At 35.3% G+C, this 16,527-nt stretch overlaps 1 protein-coding gene across 2 annotated transcripts in view; it reads left to right on the top strand.

The window, feature by feature from the left end:
• The window catches only part of GABRA2 (gamma-aminobutyric acid type A receptor alpha2 subunit), a 147,556-nt gene that overhangs the window by 78,139 nt on the left and 52,890 nt on the right, over positions 1 to 16,527 (top strand). For both annotated transcript variants that reach the window (XM_027544412.1, XM_027544413.1), the window contains exons 6-8: positions 1,858 to 1,940; positions 6,523 to 6,666; positions 7,679 to 7,831. In XM_027544412.1, coding sequence (XP_027400213.1) covers positions 1,858 to 1,940; positions 6,523 to 6,666; positions 7,679 to 7,831 — 380 coding nt within the window. The remainder of the gene's footprint in view (positions 1 to 1,857; positions 1,941 to 6,522; positions 6,667 to 7,678; positions 7,832 to 16,527) is intronic.

Here is a 16,527-nt window from a genome sequence, read left to right as displayed (position 1 = left end):
CTCTAGCAACTATTCCATTTTAACTCTTCTCACAAATTAATCTTTTAAAATGTTATGTAGCAAGGAAAACAATTACAAATCTAATAAAATGATGTATAATCTAAAATGTAAAATTTGATAAAGATTTTGTATAAATAAATAACTTTCATCAGCAATATATAGACAGATGTTTATTCCAGGCACTTGATGTATTATTATTTCATGTGAAATGTTAAGTGGTAAATTTCAGTTGTGAAAGTTATTTAAGAAGGGACAATATGCAGTCCTGATCTTTAAAGAAAAAACTTTTTTTTTTAGTTTTCATTACTAAATGACCGTTGTCTAAAATGCAAGCTAGCTATTCATCCTGCTTCTCTTGTTGAATCTTGTAATACAGATATCATATCCTGCTTGGTTTTACACATTAATCAGTCCTGTGAATAAGAAAAAATTGGAAACTGGGGATTTTGGAAAAAATTGCATAGAATTCTACTTAAATACTCTCTTAAAAGTATATGCTGTGCTGTGCTCAGTCATGTCTGACTTTTTGCAACCCCATGGACTATAGCGCCACGCCCCTCCGCTCCTCCAAGCCCCCTGCTGAGGTTCTTCTGTCCACAAAAGTTTCCAGGTAAGAATACCAGAATGGGTTGCCATTTCCTACTCCGGGGGATCTTCCCAACCTAGGGATTGAACTCAACTCGCATCTCCTACATTTCCTGCTTTTACAGGCAGATTCTTTACCACTGAGCCACCTAGGAAGCTCTTAGAAGTATATACATTATAATTAAATTGTTGGTCACATTTGTTTTGGTCATCATAAGAGATTCATCTGTAATTTCAAATTAGTACCTATTTTAACTTTACCTTTGTGCAAAATGGAATAATCGATAATTTTCTTTATAATAAATTTGCTATGATTACTCTTTAATGTGACCTTGAAGATATAAAATATATTTCTTTAACATTTATAATTCAACAATTATGGACTTCTGTCCATTTGATTAACAGTCTAGTCTCAAAAATATATTTCTAAGATGTATATATATATTTATGTATATATATGTATGTATTTACAGATATAAATAAAGACAGATGCATATATATATCCTAGAAATATCTTGCTGAGACTAGCATATATATATAAAATCTATGGGCTTCCTGGGTGGCTCAGATGGTAAAGAATCTGCCTGCAATGCAGGAGATCTGGAGTCTATCTCTGGGTTGGGAAAATCCCCTGTAGGAGGAAATGGTAACCCATTCCAGTATTCTTGTCTGGAGAATTCCATGGACAGAGGAGCCTGGTGGGTTACAGTCCATGGGGTTGCAAAGCATAGGACGCGACTGAGCAACTAACATTTTCACTTTCATATGTATCTATATATAGTATATAATATTTATTTACAATTTATTAATTTTGAAGGGTGCTTCCCCAAGGCATTATTGAATTCTTGTATCAGTTTTGCTGTATGGTTATTGATGGAACATTGGGAGAAAATAGCTTTCTTTTTATGATAGAGATTTTTTTCATTTTTTTCTTTAAGATTTCTGATGTTAATATTGAAGTTAATGGGAAACTAACCTTCAAAAACATGTACATAACTTTTTCTTAACTAACCATAGAGTATGAAATGCTTAAGTAAAATGTATTTTTAATTAGGTTTTGTTACTTGCACTCAGATTTTATTGATGCTAATATCTTCTGAACGATTGCCTAAATGTGAAAGAACAGAAGCATATTTAAATGTGAATTAGCCTAATCGGATGCCATGATGAGGGTCCTACCTCATCATTCATTAATTCTATTGACAACAGTAAGGAGTGATTTATCTTGACTTGCCAATTTACTTAAACAAAGAGTGGAATTTTGACTTTTAGGCTTACAGTTCAAGCTGAATGTCCAATGCACTTGGAGGATTTTCCAATGGATGCCCACTCATGTCCTCTGAAATTTGGCAGCTGTAAGTATGGGGATGGAGGTACATGTTTTGGGTCAATAAAATCAAAGATGGTCAGCATCACAACTTAATTGTGTACTTCCTTCTCATATGATGGGATGCTTAATGCTTTTCTAACAAGATGTAGAAACACAAAATATACTGACTTCCCTCAAGTAATCAATTGGCTAGCCCTCCTGTATTCTCAAATATCATTATATCTTAATTATTATGTTTAATTGTCATTTACCTTACTGCTAGTAAAAAACACCCTATGTTTTTATACATATGAAAAAGTGGGAGCTCCTTGAAGTTCCGGACTATTATCATTTACCTCCTTTTTCAAGTGCAAATGCATTAAAAATGCAACATAAAGTGGGTTTTTTTCCAACTGAGAGTAAAAATGTTAAGGATAGATTCTGTTGTTTAGTGATCAGCCTGACACAAATGGCAGCAGAGAATAGGTGAAAAAAAAGAAAAATGAAGCTGGATGTCTGTAATTATCTTTCTACTTTCTAATAATAGAGGGATTTTTTTTTCTAAAATAAATTTGAAAGAGTCAGTGGAGCAAGATTGCTCCATGTGGGCACTTTCTGTGTACAAAAAGTATTTCAGAAAAGGCACTGTGCATTTGGCTGTTGTTTAGGTCACTGAGGTTGTATCTTATATGTCAACCAGAAGCATTAGCTCTCCCAGAATAATTGAAAAGAGGGGGAAGGTCAAATCATCTCCCTAGGCCCAGAAGGCATTCAGGGCATGTTCAGGATAAATTCATGGACACGGCTAAGCAGCTTCTCTCTTTTGTGAGAGTGTTCCATAGCCTGACCTTTTCAGAAACCGTGCTCTTTCTAGCACCCCATCTTTGTCCATTCCTAGCAGCTTCAGACTTTTCACACTCTTGAACAGAAATGCAGTTCTCTCAGCTGATTAAAAATATGTATGACTAAATAATGTACCTTCTGCTCACAGACTGTATCAAGTGAAGAATAAGGAAGAATGATGGCCAATACGAATGCAAAACCCTCTGAGTATTTTGATGATCATAGTTTTATGGAATGATAAGTTCAATCGTATTTGTTCTGTTCTATATTACAAAAGGTGTCAGTTCCCAATTTTCTTTGAGAATCTCCTCTTTGTATAATTACAAAGCCTTCATTTCCTGTCATGGAAACTATCATTTCAGTACTAGCACTTCTTCGAAAATTATTTAAGATAGTCAGTCATGTTATTCCAAGTAAACATTAAGCTAGAAAACTACATTAGATGCAGCACAGAAAAGTTTATTTGCATTGCATAAATTGTATTAAATAGATAACTGAAAAGCCTTGATACCAAAGTAAGTATTTATTGAAGATGTAGTGATGATCTAAGAAGGAAAGGCATTTTGCAGTGGACAAGTTAGTGCCATTAAGACACTAAACATAAGTGATGTCTCAATTCTGAATATGAAATAGATACACCTGAAAATATTTTAAGTGAAAATTTAAAATGTCTTATAGTGCATCTTCAGACAAATGTAATGTTGTGTGCTTGCGAATATGGTTTTCTGTATCTAGAAGTGTTGCAGGCAACACGTAGAGCTTATTGTTAGGCATTTTTTTGTTGAATTGTACTTACTTAGTTTCCTCTATATTTATTTTCTGACACATAGAGTTAAAAAAAGTTGCATATTATCTTATTTATCCTTGCCAATAGTACATACTTGAGACATAGAGAGTTAATTGTATAGACAGCACTATGGAATATGGACCAACAGGCCAACCCAAAACTTAAAATGTTGGCAAGAAAATTTTTGGCTGAAGGGGTGATGACCTTTCCTTCTAATCATTTACTTCTCACTTGTTTAAAAAAATTTCCTTGACTCCCACAAGTGATGGAATTCCTGGAGTTTTATCATTAATTATCCTCAAATAAAAGAAGCATCTTTTCTACTAACTTACAATTTTGAATTCAGTTTTGTTTTGCTTTTTGCTGTGGCTTCACATCTTTACACAATTCCTTGCTATTTAATTTGATCTAAAACTTCCTGAATGGAAATCTAAAAGTACTCTGGGCATCATCCTAAAATAAATTTTAATTTTTTGGATAAAAATTAATAATTAAAATGATTTTGATATTGTTTTGGTTATCAAATATTAATAATTTGTTAGTATGCCTTTACTCTTTAATTCAGATTAGGACTCAAAATGGGTTATTGATTTAAATTAAGTAAAATTATGTAATGGAACCTAATCTAGACATGCAATTTATAAAGAAATTTGTCTTTTTTTCCTTTTATACTTCACTGAAAAATCACAACTTATAAAAATCACTAAAAAAATCACAGTCTCTGAGTTTATATGTGTGTTTGTGGACCAGAAAATGCCTCAAGTCTGCATTGCATAACTTTCTGTTCTCTCTTTTCTCGCCAGACCCCAAATCTAAAAAACATATTCCTACCTAACAAATGAAATAATTTCTTTTTATAAAAGATATGGGAAGGATCAGTCATTTTAACATATTCTTGAGCTTCCATCCAGATTTACATCTTTCATAATAGTAAATAACAAAATTAAAATGTTATATGTTTCCTGATTAATCTAGCAAGAATGAAGCGAGAGCGTTTTCCTTATGACAGGTGCAAAAAGCATAGCTATCAGTAAGAAAGAGTCCCTCCCATCAGTCTCTTATTAGTTTCTCTAAAATTTCACCATTTTGCAGAGTTTCATTTTCTTTTATTTATGTTTAAAGATAAACATCAAAATTCAAAAGTGGAATTATTATAATTGCTTAAAATAAAACCTTATATGTATTAAGATCTAGAACTGCTGAGTACTCTGAGGTCTTCTGATATAAAGTGGAGCATATGATGTCTTTTCAGTTTATTAAATTATGTGTCATTTGAAATTTTATTGAAGAGAAGGTCAGTATATGTATTCATGAGGAAAACAAAACAAGCCATTTGATAAACTGAGAATGCATTGCTGGTTATACACATTACTAAGATTACTTAATTATATGTAACAACAAAATCATCAATGATTAATTGAAAGTAATTATTAGAAATTTAGATTTTAGAGTAGCTGAATTCATTCATATGCAAACTATAGGAAGATATTTGCTATTAAATATATGTATATACAAACATAATGATATGATATATATATAAATAATATAAATACACATATTTTTAGAATGCTATTTCAGAAAAATATTTTACAAAATGTAATTTACTTGTGGATGTAGGTGTGTACATGTCTTTCACTGATATTAACCTTTACTAGTGACAGTCAGAAAAGCAGACACATTGTAGTATGTCATTGAAAGATCACACAGTGAATAAGACACAACAATAACTTTATTGTAACTAATGCTTAAGTGGGAATGGATTTGTGGTCACAGACTTTGGTTCCAGGTAAGTACCAGGACCACCCCAGAACAATGGTATTAACCTAGAAAATGTATAGGTAGCAGGTAAATGAGCTTTCTAGTGTCTGGAAGACCTAGAGGCAGACAGCTGGAGGCAGGTGGTTCTTTCTCTCCCTCAATTGAAAATGTGACTGTGATGCTGAGTTTTGCTCAGGGACCAGAAGTAACTAATATTTCTAAATATTCCCATGAGCACTAGTGCATAGCAGTTCTTCGGAAGGTCAGTAGGACAGCCAGAATTGTCTGCTTATTCAACTGTGGAGAAACTCTGCCTGTTCCCCCTCAGGACATATAGGCGCAAGGGAAATATCAGGGCCAGAGAAGTGCTGAGACAAGATACGCTGCTTGCTCTCCAGCTTTATAGTCATCTCACTTCTGCTAAGTCCTGTATCTTTGGCCAAATAAATCAGAAAGTTATATCTGGTCTGTACGTGATCTGTCTCCTCCTGCCAATATACAGCTTAATTAGGATGCTATGCAAGTATAGTCCAGTGAGATCTGTGTGCAATAATTAATTTTAAAATAAATATGTTTTAAAGTGTTTTCAATTTATGAAACTATAGTATTCTGAGTTATTTTACATATTCAGCAAAATTCTCATTCTTCTAATGAAATATATTGTATCATGATAGGTAAGTAATTTAATTCTTAACTAGGTGAAGGTTTTGAAGAAAAGTCTACAAAACTAACTACAAAGATAATACTTTAAATACAATATATATCATTATTGTTCTCACATGGAAATAAGTTACCATTATGTCCAGAGAACAATGTCATTTTGGAATACAATTATTATTTCATGAGCAATGGCTGTTTCTAAATTAACTAGTTAAATGGGACTTGGGTATTTGTAACCTGTTTACTGCAATGCCTTCATCTGTTACTTTGGGAATATGGAAGACATTTTAACCATCTCAGAGCCCAGTTATTTTTGCAGATTCTAAAAAGATATTCGATCTTTGTCTATCAAAGTGGTTGCAGTGAAAATATCCTTATGGTCATGGTTGCCTTTCTTGATCTGCTTCACACCCTTCATATTAAAATTTCAAAGACACTTTTTTACACTAAAAATATGATCTTTAAACATCAGTTTTATAGTAAACAATAATTCTATGAAATATACAACCTTTGATGTTATTATTATTGATGATTCTTACTAAAATGCTTAAAAAGATTTTTTTCCCCTAATTTCCTACAGATGCATATACAACCTCAGAGGTTACTTACATTTGGACATACAATGCGTCTGATTCTGTACAGGTTGCTCCTGATGGCTCTAGGTTAAATCAATATGATCTGCTGGGCCAATCAATTGGGAAGGAGACAATTAAATCTAGTACAGGTCAGTAAAAAATGAGTCTAAAGAAAAGCTAATTCCTAAGAAAGTTAATGGGTTAAAGCCATTGGAAATGTATTAGTTTGCTTAAAACCTTTTTCTCTTGAGGTCTAAGAACTAGTAGCATAGATGGTGCTTGGGAGCTTTTTAGAAATTGAGACTCTCATGCCTGACTCCTATTAAGTCTGGATCTGCTTTTTAACAAGATTTTAAGGAGATTCCAAGATGTGCATTAAAGTTTAAAAAAAAACACTGATCTAACTTGTCTTTTGAGACAAGCCAATTTTACCTTTTCAGTGTTACAATTTCCCTCATTTTCTAATTCTTTTTCCCCTATCCTGCATGAGTTATGACTATTCAATGCTTGATTATAAATAATTACTAGTAGCCTCTGTGGGAAAGCTGAAACCTTCCCTAAGAAAACACAGCTGTATGAACTCATGATCTCACATCTGGCAGATGTAAACCCAGAGAGCAGAATGGAAGGTAGCTATGAGGATCAGACAGAACTGACCCCAGTATATTAGAGAAGACATTAAGATTGGTAAATTCAGAATTGGTGATAGGATTAAAATCTGGGCCAAAAGATCAGTCTTGGAGATGTGGCTAGAGATCAGTACCACAAAGAGCCTAAGTAGGGCTAGACTGGAAAATAGTCAAAGCAGAGGCTTGAGGGTGGTACCAAAGAGGATGAGGAGCTGAGCAACTAAGATAATGTATGTTCAGAGAGCACTTATGAATCCTCTGTCCTTTGGTCAGTAAGCATGACCTAGAGAGAAAAATCAAATACCACACTGTATACAAGCCATGCAAATTCCTTGGTCATATGAAAATTTTCATTTATATACTCTTGCTATGCTAAATGGCATTTTAATGTTATATATTTTCCATGCTATATATGGGACAAATTCTTTGCATTTTTAAATCAGGGACTTTTTTTCTCTAATCCCTTCCATTTCCAAAATGTTCAAACTATTGACTACTACAGTTTCTTAAGCTGCTTAAATTTTTCTTCTAGGTGAATATACCGTAATGACAGCTCATTTCCACTTGAAAAGAAAAATTGGATATTTTGTGATTCAGACATATCTGCCTTGCATCATGACTGTCATTCTCTCCCAAGTGTCATTCTGGCTTAACAGAGAATCTGTGCCTGCAAGAACAGTGTTTGGTGAGTGACTAACTACATACTGTGCTGTACAGCACATTTTGTTTCATGGCATACTTTCAAAAGCATTCTATCTCTTGATCCTCACCCCAATAGTTTGTCATGCACAGAGCAGGGAGTATTTGGCTTTGCCTTATAGATGAGGAAACTGAGGCTCAGGAAAGTAAAATACAGAGTCAGTGTCCCATTCTTGACAAGGAATATAAACAGTTCTCAAATATGAAATACACTATTTTCGTTCTGTTAAATCATTTTGCTTATCAACACTTCATTTCATGTTAATAAAGAAGAATATTCTTAGAGGTTTTAATATGAAGTTCAACAGTACCATATTTCTAAGCTTTTATATTTACTTTATTTGTTAGTTTTTTTTTGGGGGGGAGGGATTAGTTTTTAGATGAACAAAGATGATCTTAGTACCTTAAATGAGAGAATAAGGGAGGAAGGGGAGGAGAAAGAGAAAGAGATCCTTCATTCTCTATCAGTAGTATGTTTGATAACAAAATTAAGTTTCTTGATTTAAAACATGCAGGGGAGTTTGGTTACTGCTTTTCAGATATATGAATTAAGATGAGCACATTTTGTAACAAAGTAGGCCACTTTGTGTATTTGGTCCACTCATTCATTTAGGAAGGCTTTACTGAGAATCTACTGTGGTGGAGAGCACCAGAATAAGCAGGAAAGTTAATGACAACATAAGATGAAAGCATTATGAAAGAGACACATGCAAGCCATTAAAAATATACAGCAAATGGATGTTCCCTAAGAGGGCTGATTAAGTAACTGAGTTAGCATTCAAACTAAGTCTTGAAGGATAAGTAGGAGATTCCCAGATGAATGAAATGGGACAAAAATCCTAGTCAAAAAAGGATAAAGTGTACAATAATATAGCAGGATGAAAGGGCGTAGTGTATTCAGTGACAGTGAGCTGATTCAGTGTCAGTGGATATGCATACAGATAGAAATGTAGTTTGAGGCCTAGATGAGACATCCTTGTAGGCCATGTTATTATAATGTAACTATCTTATAGACTATAGTGTTTTGAGACCATGGACATGTGTAAAGCTCTTAGAACAATGCCTGGCATTTAATACATGCTATCCAACTGTTAGCTATTCTTATTATCAATGCTGAAAAATCAATTTTAGTCTCAATATTAGAAATGAATAATTTAAAAGATAATTTCATTTATAATGATGTCCTAGGCAACATAATTCTCCTAAAAGAAAAGGGGGGAATGAGAGAGTCAGTTCCTAGGCAGGTTGATAGGGAGTCTAGGGGTCCCCAAGGAGAGAGGGGTCTGGAATTCTCAAGGAGGAAGAAAGGACAAACTTTTTTTCTTTCTCCACATTCCTTAGGATTATATAACAATAATGTATCCTGCCTAAGGACAGTCTTTGGATTCAACCTTCTGTTATCTTAAAATGTTAATTATGGGAGTAGACCTGGTCTTTACAAGGATGTATCTTGCCTGAGGACAGTGTTATCTTAAAATGTAAATTATGGGAGTAGGTCTGATGAGGTCTTTACAACCTCCAGATATTCTTTGGATTATATAACTTCATTGTTAACACTAGCAAGTGGGTATTCTTTTTGCCTCCTTCTGATGCCTGTGTCAGAAGCTTTCTCTATCTCCTTTATACTTTAATAAAACTTTATTACACACACAAAAAAAAAATAAATAAATAAAATATCTAGAAACAAATGTGACCAAGTAGGTAAACACTTGTCCACTAAGAACTATAAAACTTTGCTGAAATAAATTAAAGAAGACCTAACTAAATGGAAAGATATCTCATGTTTCTTTTTTTGGAAGATAGTACCATTAAGATAGGAATAATCCCCAAAGCAATCTATAGATTTAATACCTAGAAGAAATCCAATGGCTTTTTTGGGCAGAAATGTCAATCTTCAAATTCATGTGAAATTGCAAATGGCTCCAAATAGCCAAAACAGTATCTATAAAGAAAAAAGTTGCTGAACTCTTACTACTCAGCTTCAAAGCCTAGTACAAAGCTACATTAATCAAAACAGTGTGGTAGTGTCATAAGGATGGACATATAGACCGATGGAATAAAACTGAGTCCAGAAACAAACAAACAACTATGGCTAATGAATATTCAGTAGGCGTGCCAAGACCCTTCTGTGTGCAAATAGTATTCTCTTTACCAAATGGTGCTGGGACAGCTGGATGACCACCAGGTGCAAAGGAATGAAGATGGAGTCCTACTTCACTCCTTGACACAACAATTAAACAGGTATAAAGCATTAATGTAAAATGAGAACTGTAAAACTATTAGAAGACAATACAGGGTCTATTAGAAGAAAATGCAGGATAAATCTTTATGAATTTGGATCTAACCATGGATTCTTAGATTTGATAGCAAAAGCATGGGTAACAAAGAAAAACAGATAAATTGAATTTCACTAAGTTGAAAACTTTTGTATCTCAAACATCATCAAAAATGTGAAAAGACAACTTACATTTGGGAGAAAAAATTGAGCTTCATACATCTGATAAGGGTTTAATATCCTGAATAAATAAGGAATTCTTACAACTCAAAAACAAAATGACCAAAACCCTGATTTTAGAAAATGGACAAAAAACTCAAATGGACTTTTTTCTAAACAAAATAAATATACAAATGGCAAACAAACACAAGTAATAATGTACATCATTGTACTTTAAGGAAATGCAAATCAAAGCAACAATAAAATACATTTTATAAAGGCAATGGCACCCCACTCCAGTACTCTTGCCTGGAAAATCCCATGGACGGAGGAGCCTGGTGGGCTACAGTCCATGGGGTCTCGAAGAGTCAGACACAACTGAGCGACTTCACTTTCACTTTTCACTTTCATGCATTGGAGAAGGAAATGGCAACCCACCCCGGTGTTCTTGCCTGGAGAATCCCAGGGATGGAGGAGCCTGGTGGGCTGCCGTCTATGGGGTCGCACAGAGTTGGACACGACTGACGCGACTTAGCAGCAGCAGCAGCATAGCCATAATAATGAGTAAACCAAAAGAAAAAAAGGGACTTAAGTACTTAAATAGAAACTCTCATAAATTGCAGGGGGAGTATATAATGGTATAGCTTCTATGGACAATCGTTTGGCAGTTCCTCAAAAAGTTGAACATAGAATTAACATATGATCCAACAATTTCACCTCTAGGTATTACCTAAGATTAATGAAAGCGTGTTTATACAGAAACTTGTACACAGATGTTTATAGTGATATTATTCCTAATAATCAAAAGATAGAAACAATCCAAATATCCTTTGTAGATGAATGGATAACCAAAATATAGTATATACTTACACTAGAATGTTTTTCACCTATCAGTCAGTCAGTCATTCAGTTCAATTGCTCAGGCATGTCTGACTCTTTGTGATCCCATGGACTGCAGCACACCAGGCCTCCCTGTCTGGCACCAACTCCTGGAGTTTACTCAAACTCATGTCCATTGAGTCGGCGATGCCATCCAACCACCCCATCCTCTGTTATCCCCTTCTCCTCCTGCCTTCAATCTTTCCCAGCATCAGGGTCTTTTCAAATGAGTCAGTTCTTTGCATCAGATGGCCAAAGTATTGGAGCTTCAGCTTCAACATCAGTCCTTCCAATGAAGATTCAGGACTGGTTTCCTTTAGGATGGACTGATTGGATCTCCTTGCAGTCCAAGGGACTCTCAAGAGTCTTCTCCAATACCACAGTCCAAAAGCATCAATTCTTTGGCACTCAGCTTTCTTTATAGTCTAACTCTCACATCCATACATGACCACTGGAAAAACCATAGCCTTGACTAGATGGACCTTTGCTGACAAAGTAATGTCTGCTTTTTAATATGCTGTCTGTGTTGGTCATAACATTTCTTCCAAGGAGCAAGCGCCTTTTAATTTCATGGCTGCAATCACAATCTGCAGTGATTTTGAAGCCCCCCCAAAAATAAAGTCGGCCACTGTTTCCATTGTTTCCCCATCTATTTGCCATGAAATGATGGTACCAGATGCCATGATCTTAGTTTTCTGAATGTTGAACTTTAAGCCAACATTTTCACTCTCCTCTTTCACTTTCATCAAGAGGCTGTTTAGTTCTTCTTCAATTTCTGCCATAAGGGTGGTGTCATCTGCATATCTGAGGTTATTGATATTTCTCCTGGCATTCTTAATTCCAGCTTTTGCTTCATCCAGCCCAGTATTTCTCATGATATACTCTGCATATAAGTTGAATAAGCAGGGTGACAATATACAGCCTTACATACTTATTTTCCTATTTGGAACCAATCTGTTGTTTCATATCCAGTTCTAACTATTGCTTCCTGACCTGCATACAGATTTCTTAAGAGTAGCATCAAGTGGGATGGTGCCCTATCTCTTGAAGAATTTTCCGCAGTTTGTTGTGGTCCACACAGTCAAAGGCTTTGGCATAGTCAATAAAGCAGAAATAGATGTTTTTCTGGAACTCTCTTCCTTTATCCATGATCCAATGGATGTTGGCAATTTGATTTCTGGTTCCTCTGCCTTTTCTAAAACCAGCTTGAACATCTGGAAGTTCATGGTTCACGTACTGCTGAAGCCTGGCTTGGAGAATTTTGAGCATTACTTTACTAGCGTGTGAGATGAGTGCAATTGTGTGGTAGTTTCAGCATTCCTTGGCATTGCCTTTTTTGGGGATTGGAATGAAAACTGACCTTTTCCAGTCCTGTGGCCACTGCTGAGTTTTGCAAATTGGCTGGCATATTGAGTGCAGCACTTTCACAGCATCATCTTTCAGGATTGAAATAGCTCAACTGGAATTCCATCACCTCCACTAGCTTTGTTTGTAGTAATGCTTCCCAAGGCCCAGTTGACTTCACATTCTAGGATGTCTGGGTCTAGGTGAGTGATCATACCATCGTGATTATCTGGATCATGAAGATCTTTTTTTTTTTTTTTTTTTGTATAGCTCTGTGTATTCTTGCTGCCTCTTCTTAATATCTTCTGCTTCTCTTAGGTCCATACCATTTCTGTCCTTTATTGAGCCCATCTTTGCATGAAATGTTCCCTTGGTATCTCTAATTTTCAACCCCCCCCTGAATTTCTTTGCACTGATCACTGAGGAAGGCTTTCTTATCTCTCCTTGCTCTTATTTAGAACTCTGCATTCAAATGGTATATCTTCCCTTTTCTCCTTTGCTTTTTTCTTCTCTTCTTTGCACAGCTATTTGTAAGGCCTCCTCAGAGAGCCATTTTGCTTTTTGCATTTCTTTTTTAGGGGGATGGTCTTGATCCCTGTCTCCTTTACAGTGTCAAGAACCTCCATGCATAGTTCATCAGGCACCCTGTCTATCAGATCTAGTCCCCTAAATCTATTTCTCACTTCCACTGTATAATAGTAAGGGATTTGATTTAGGTCATATCTGAATGGTTTAGTGGTTTTCCCTATTTTCTTCAATTTAGATCCGAATTTGTCAATAAGGGTTTCATGATCTGAGCCACAGTCAGCTCCAGGTCTTATTTTTGCTGACTGTATAGAGCTTCTTCACCTTTGGCTGGAAAGAATATAATGAATCTGATATCGGTGTTGGCCATCTGGTGATGTCCATGTGTAGAGTCTTCTCTTCTGTTGTTGGAAGAGGGTGTTTGCTATTACCAGTGCATTCTCTTGGCAAAACTCTATTAGTTTTTGCCCTGCTTTATTCTGTACTCCAAGGCCAAATTTGCCTATTATTCCAGGTGTTTCTTGACTTCCTATTTTTGCATTTCAGTCCCCTATCATGAAAAGGACATCTTTTCTGGTGTTAGTTCTAGAAGGTCTTGTAGGTCTTCATTGATCCCTTCAACTTCAGCTTCTTCAGTATTTAGAAAGGATTAAATATTGATAACATGCTACAGCATGAATGAATCTCAAACACATTATGTTAAGTGAAAGAGAGTGGATAAAAAGTGTCACATATTGTATTCTTCCTTTCATATGAATTATCTAGTATAGGTAAACCCAAGAAGCAGTTTTGTAGTTGCCAGTAGGTGGATACCGGGTAAAATGGGTTGTATTATGTAGTAAGAACTGGGTGTCCCAGGGTGGTAGAACTGTTTTGAAACTAGATAGAGGTGGTAGTTCAGAACACAGTGAATGCATAAATGCCACTGAATTGTACACTTTAAAATGGTTAATTGTATATTATGTAACTTTCATCTTCATAAAACATTTTGTAAGTCATAGCTTGGAAAAGAAACAGCATTGAATGAACACCTCAAGAATTTCTCAGGATTTAGAAATCTTCTTAGATACCTATTTCAAATTAGCCAATTATTTAAACAAGGACATAAAAATGGATGTGGCCAAAAATATGAGAAAATTTCGATTCAAATGCCTTTAAAAGCAATGTTACATGATTTCAGAGCACAAGTAATGGACAAAATGCATTTTTAGGGAAAATTACATAATAATTAAAAACAGAAAGGAAATGATTAGGACAGAACCAATTTTCCAGGAAGATCTAAATTTATATGTAAATATACAGCATATTAAATGAAATTAAATAATGAAATATTTGTTTAATAAAGATTGTAAGGAAAATAAAATACTGCATTGAGGTGAATAAAGACAGATTTCATAACATAAATCACATAAATGCATATGTTAAAAACATGCAAATAGAAGATTACCTAAGTATAGAAAAGAGACAAATAGATGAATAAATATTTAATTTTTAATCAACAGAATGTGTTAGGATCAAGGCTGTTAGGTTCAACTATAACAAATATGCAAAAGTTTCAAAAGAGTGGTTATAAAAATAACATATAAAGTTAAAAATCCAGGCTATATTTGAATTTGTAAATTTTATATGAATGGTTAACAGTAGACATTTTCGTGTAAATGTAAACTGTTAGGTGGTAAAAGCATTCTTAGTATTATCTCTATGAGTTACTCTGTGTAAAGCTTGTGATAAATATAATTCCATGTGGGTATACATGTATATGTGTGTGTGTGTGTGTGTGTGTGTGTGAGTCACTCAGTTGTGTCCAACTCTTTGCAACCCCATGGACTCCTGCCTGCCAGGTTCCTTTGTCCGTGGAATTCTCCAGGCAAGAATACTGGAGTGGGTTGCCATTCTCTTCTCCAGGAGGTCTTCCCAGGGATTGAATCTGGGGCTCTTGCACTGTGGGCAGATTCTTTACCATAAAGCCTCCAGGGAAGTCCTACATGTATATGTGCATGCAAGTAAACAATAAAAGTCCTGTGTTCTGTCCAGAATAATACTTGAAGCCTGTCAGCCTCCTTATTTTCATTCCATCCTTCACTTCACCCTTCATCTTTCTGCCTCCTTTTGAGTCTTAATATCATCATCTGACGATGCCCAGCAGTTACCTAAGCATCTGCCCTCTCCAAACTTCTCTAAATCCACAGTCAGGCCTACAAGCTGATGGGGTATCATTAAATCATCTGCCCTCCTCCTGCCTCCGGAGCTTTTTTTTGACGGATAAAGTTAAAAAACAAACAAAAGAAACCCACTGTTACACAGTTAAGAAATTAATATGCCCTGGGAGATAAATGTCAAATTTCTCAACATTTGAGTTCTGGCTTCATGCCATGAATAAAATTAAAAAACAGCAAACAAGACAGCAGGTAGAGGAGTTGAGATTAGAATGTGTACGACTTTGATACTAGAATCTTTGCTCCATTATTTTGGGTTTTCTCTCTTTAGTATTTTGGATATTGCATTTATTTTGTGGTTGTATAGACAGCTTGATATTTTTCAAAGCTATTTCTTCAAAGACTCTGCCCATGTATCTTGCAATGATAGGTGATGAAAGTCTCCTTTGACCTTCTCTGAGTGCTCTTGCCCAATTCATTCAATACCAACACTTATTGAGTACTTCTTTATCACATGGTTCTAGATGCTTGGGGTATTCTTGAACAAAAAACAAACAAAACTCCCTTTTATGATGAGACAGTTGCCCTCTGTTGCCACTGGTATGAGAAAGCACTTGGGAAACTTTTCATCTTAAACCTCAGGTTTTATGTTTTCAAGGCTCCGGTGACTAAGCAGTATATCTGCAAGTACAAAACTCATTTTGTATTTGTGTAAACATATAGTTTATTTTGTGAAATGGTGGCTTCTGGTCTTTTCAGTTGCTTAACATCCTTCAAGACTTCCTATAAATAAGAATAATCATAACGAGTTTGCAATTATTATTTGTATATTTGAAGCCAAATCATTTTTCACATTTCTGAGTAAGTTTATCTATGAATATATGACTATACTGTGGCTCAGCTGGTAAAGAATCCACCTGAAATGCAGGAGACCTGGGTGCGATCCCTGGCTTGGAAGATCCCCTGGAGAAGGGAACGGCTACCGACTCAAGGCTTCAGCAATATGTGAACTATGAACTTCCAGATGTTCAAGCTGGTTTTAGAAAAGGCAGAGGAACCAAAGATCAAATCGCCAACATCCGCTGGATCATGGAAAAAGCAAGAGAGTTCCAGAAAAACATCTACTTCTGCTTTATTGACTATGCCAAAGCCTTTGACTGTGTGGATCACAATAAACTGTGGAAAATTCTGAAAGAGATGGGAATACCAGACCACCTGATCTGCCTCTTGAGAAACCTATATGCAGGTCAGGAAGCAACAGTTAGAAATGGACATGGAACAACAGACTGGTTCCAAATAGAAAAAGGAGTACGTTAAGGCTGTATATTATCACCCTGCTTATTT

This window comes from Bos indicus x Bos taurus, chromosome 6, assembly GCF_003369695.1.
Source record: "Bos indicus x Bos taurus breed Angus x Brahman F1 hybrid chromosome 6, Bos_hybrid_MaternalHap_v2.0, whole genome shotgun sequence".
Taxonomy (NCBI): domain Eukaryota; kingdom Metazoa; phylum Chordata; class Mammalia; order Artiodactyla; family Bovidae; genus Bos; species Bos indicus x Bos taurus.
Note: the sequence above shows the minus strand (reverse complement) of the source record. Positions and strands in the feature narration are given on the sequence as shown.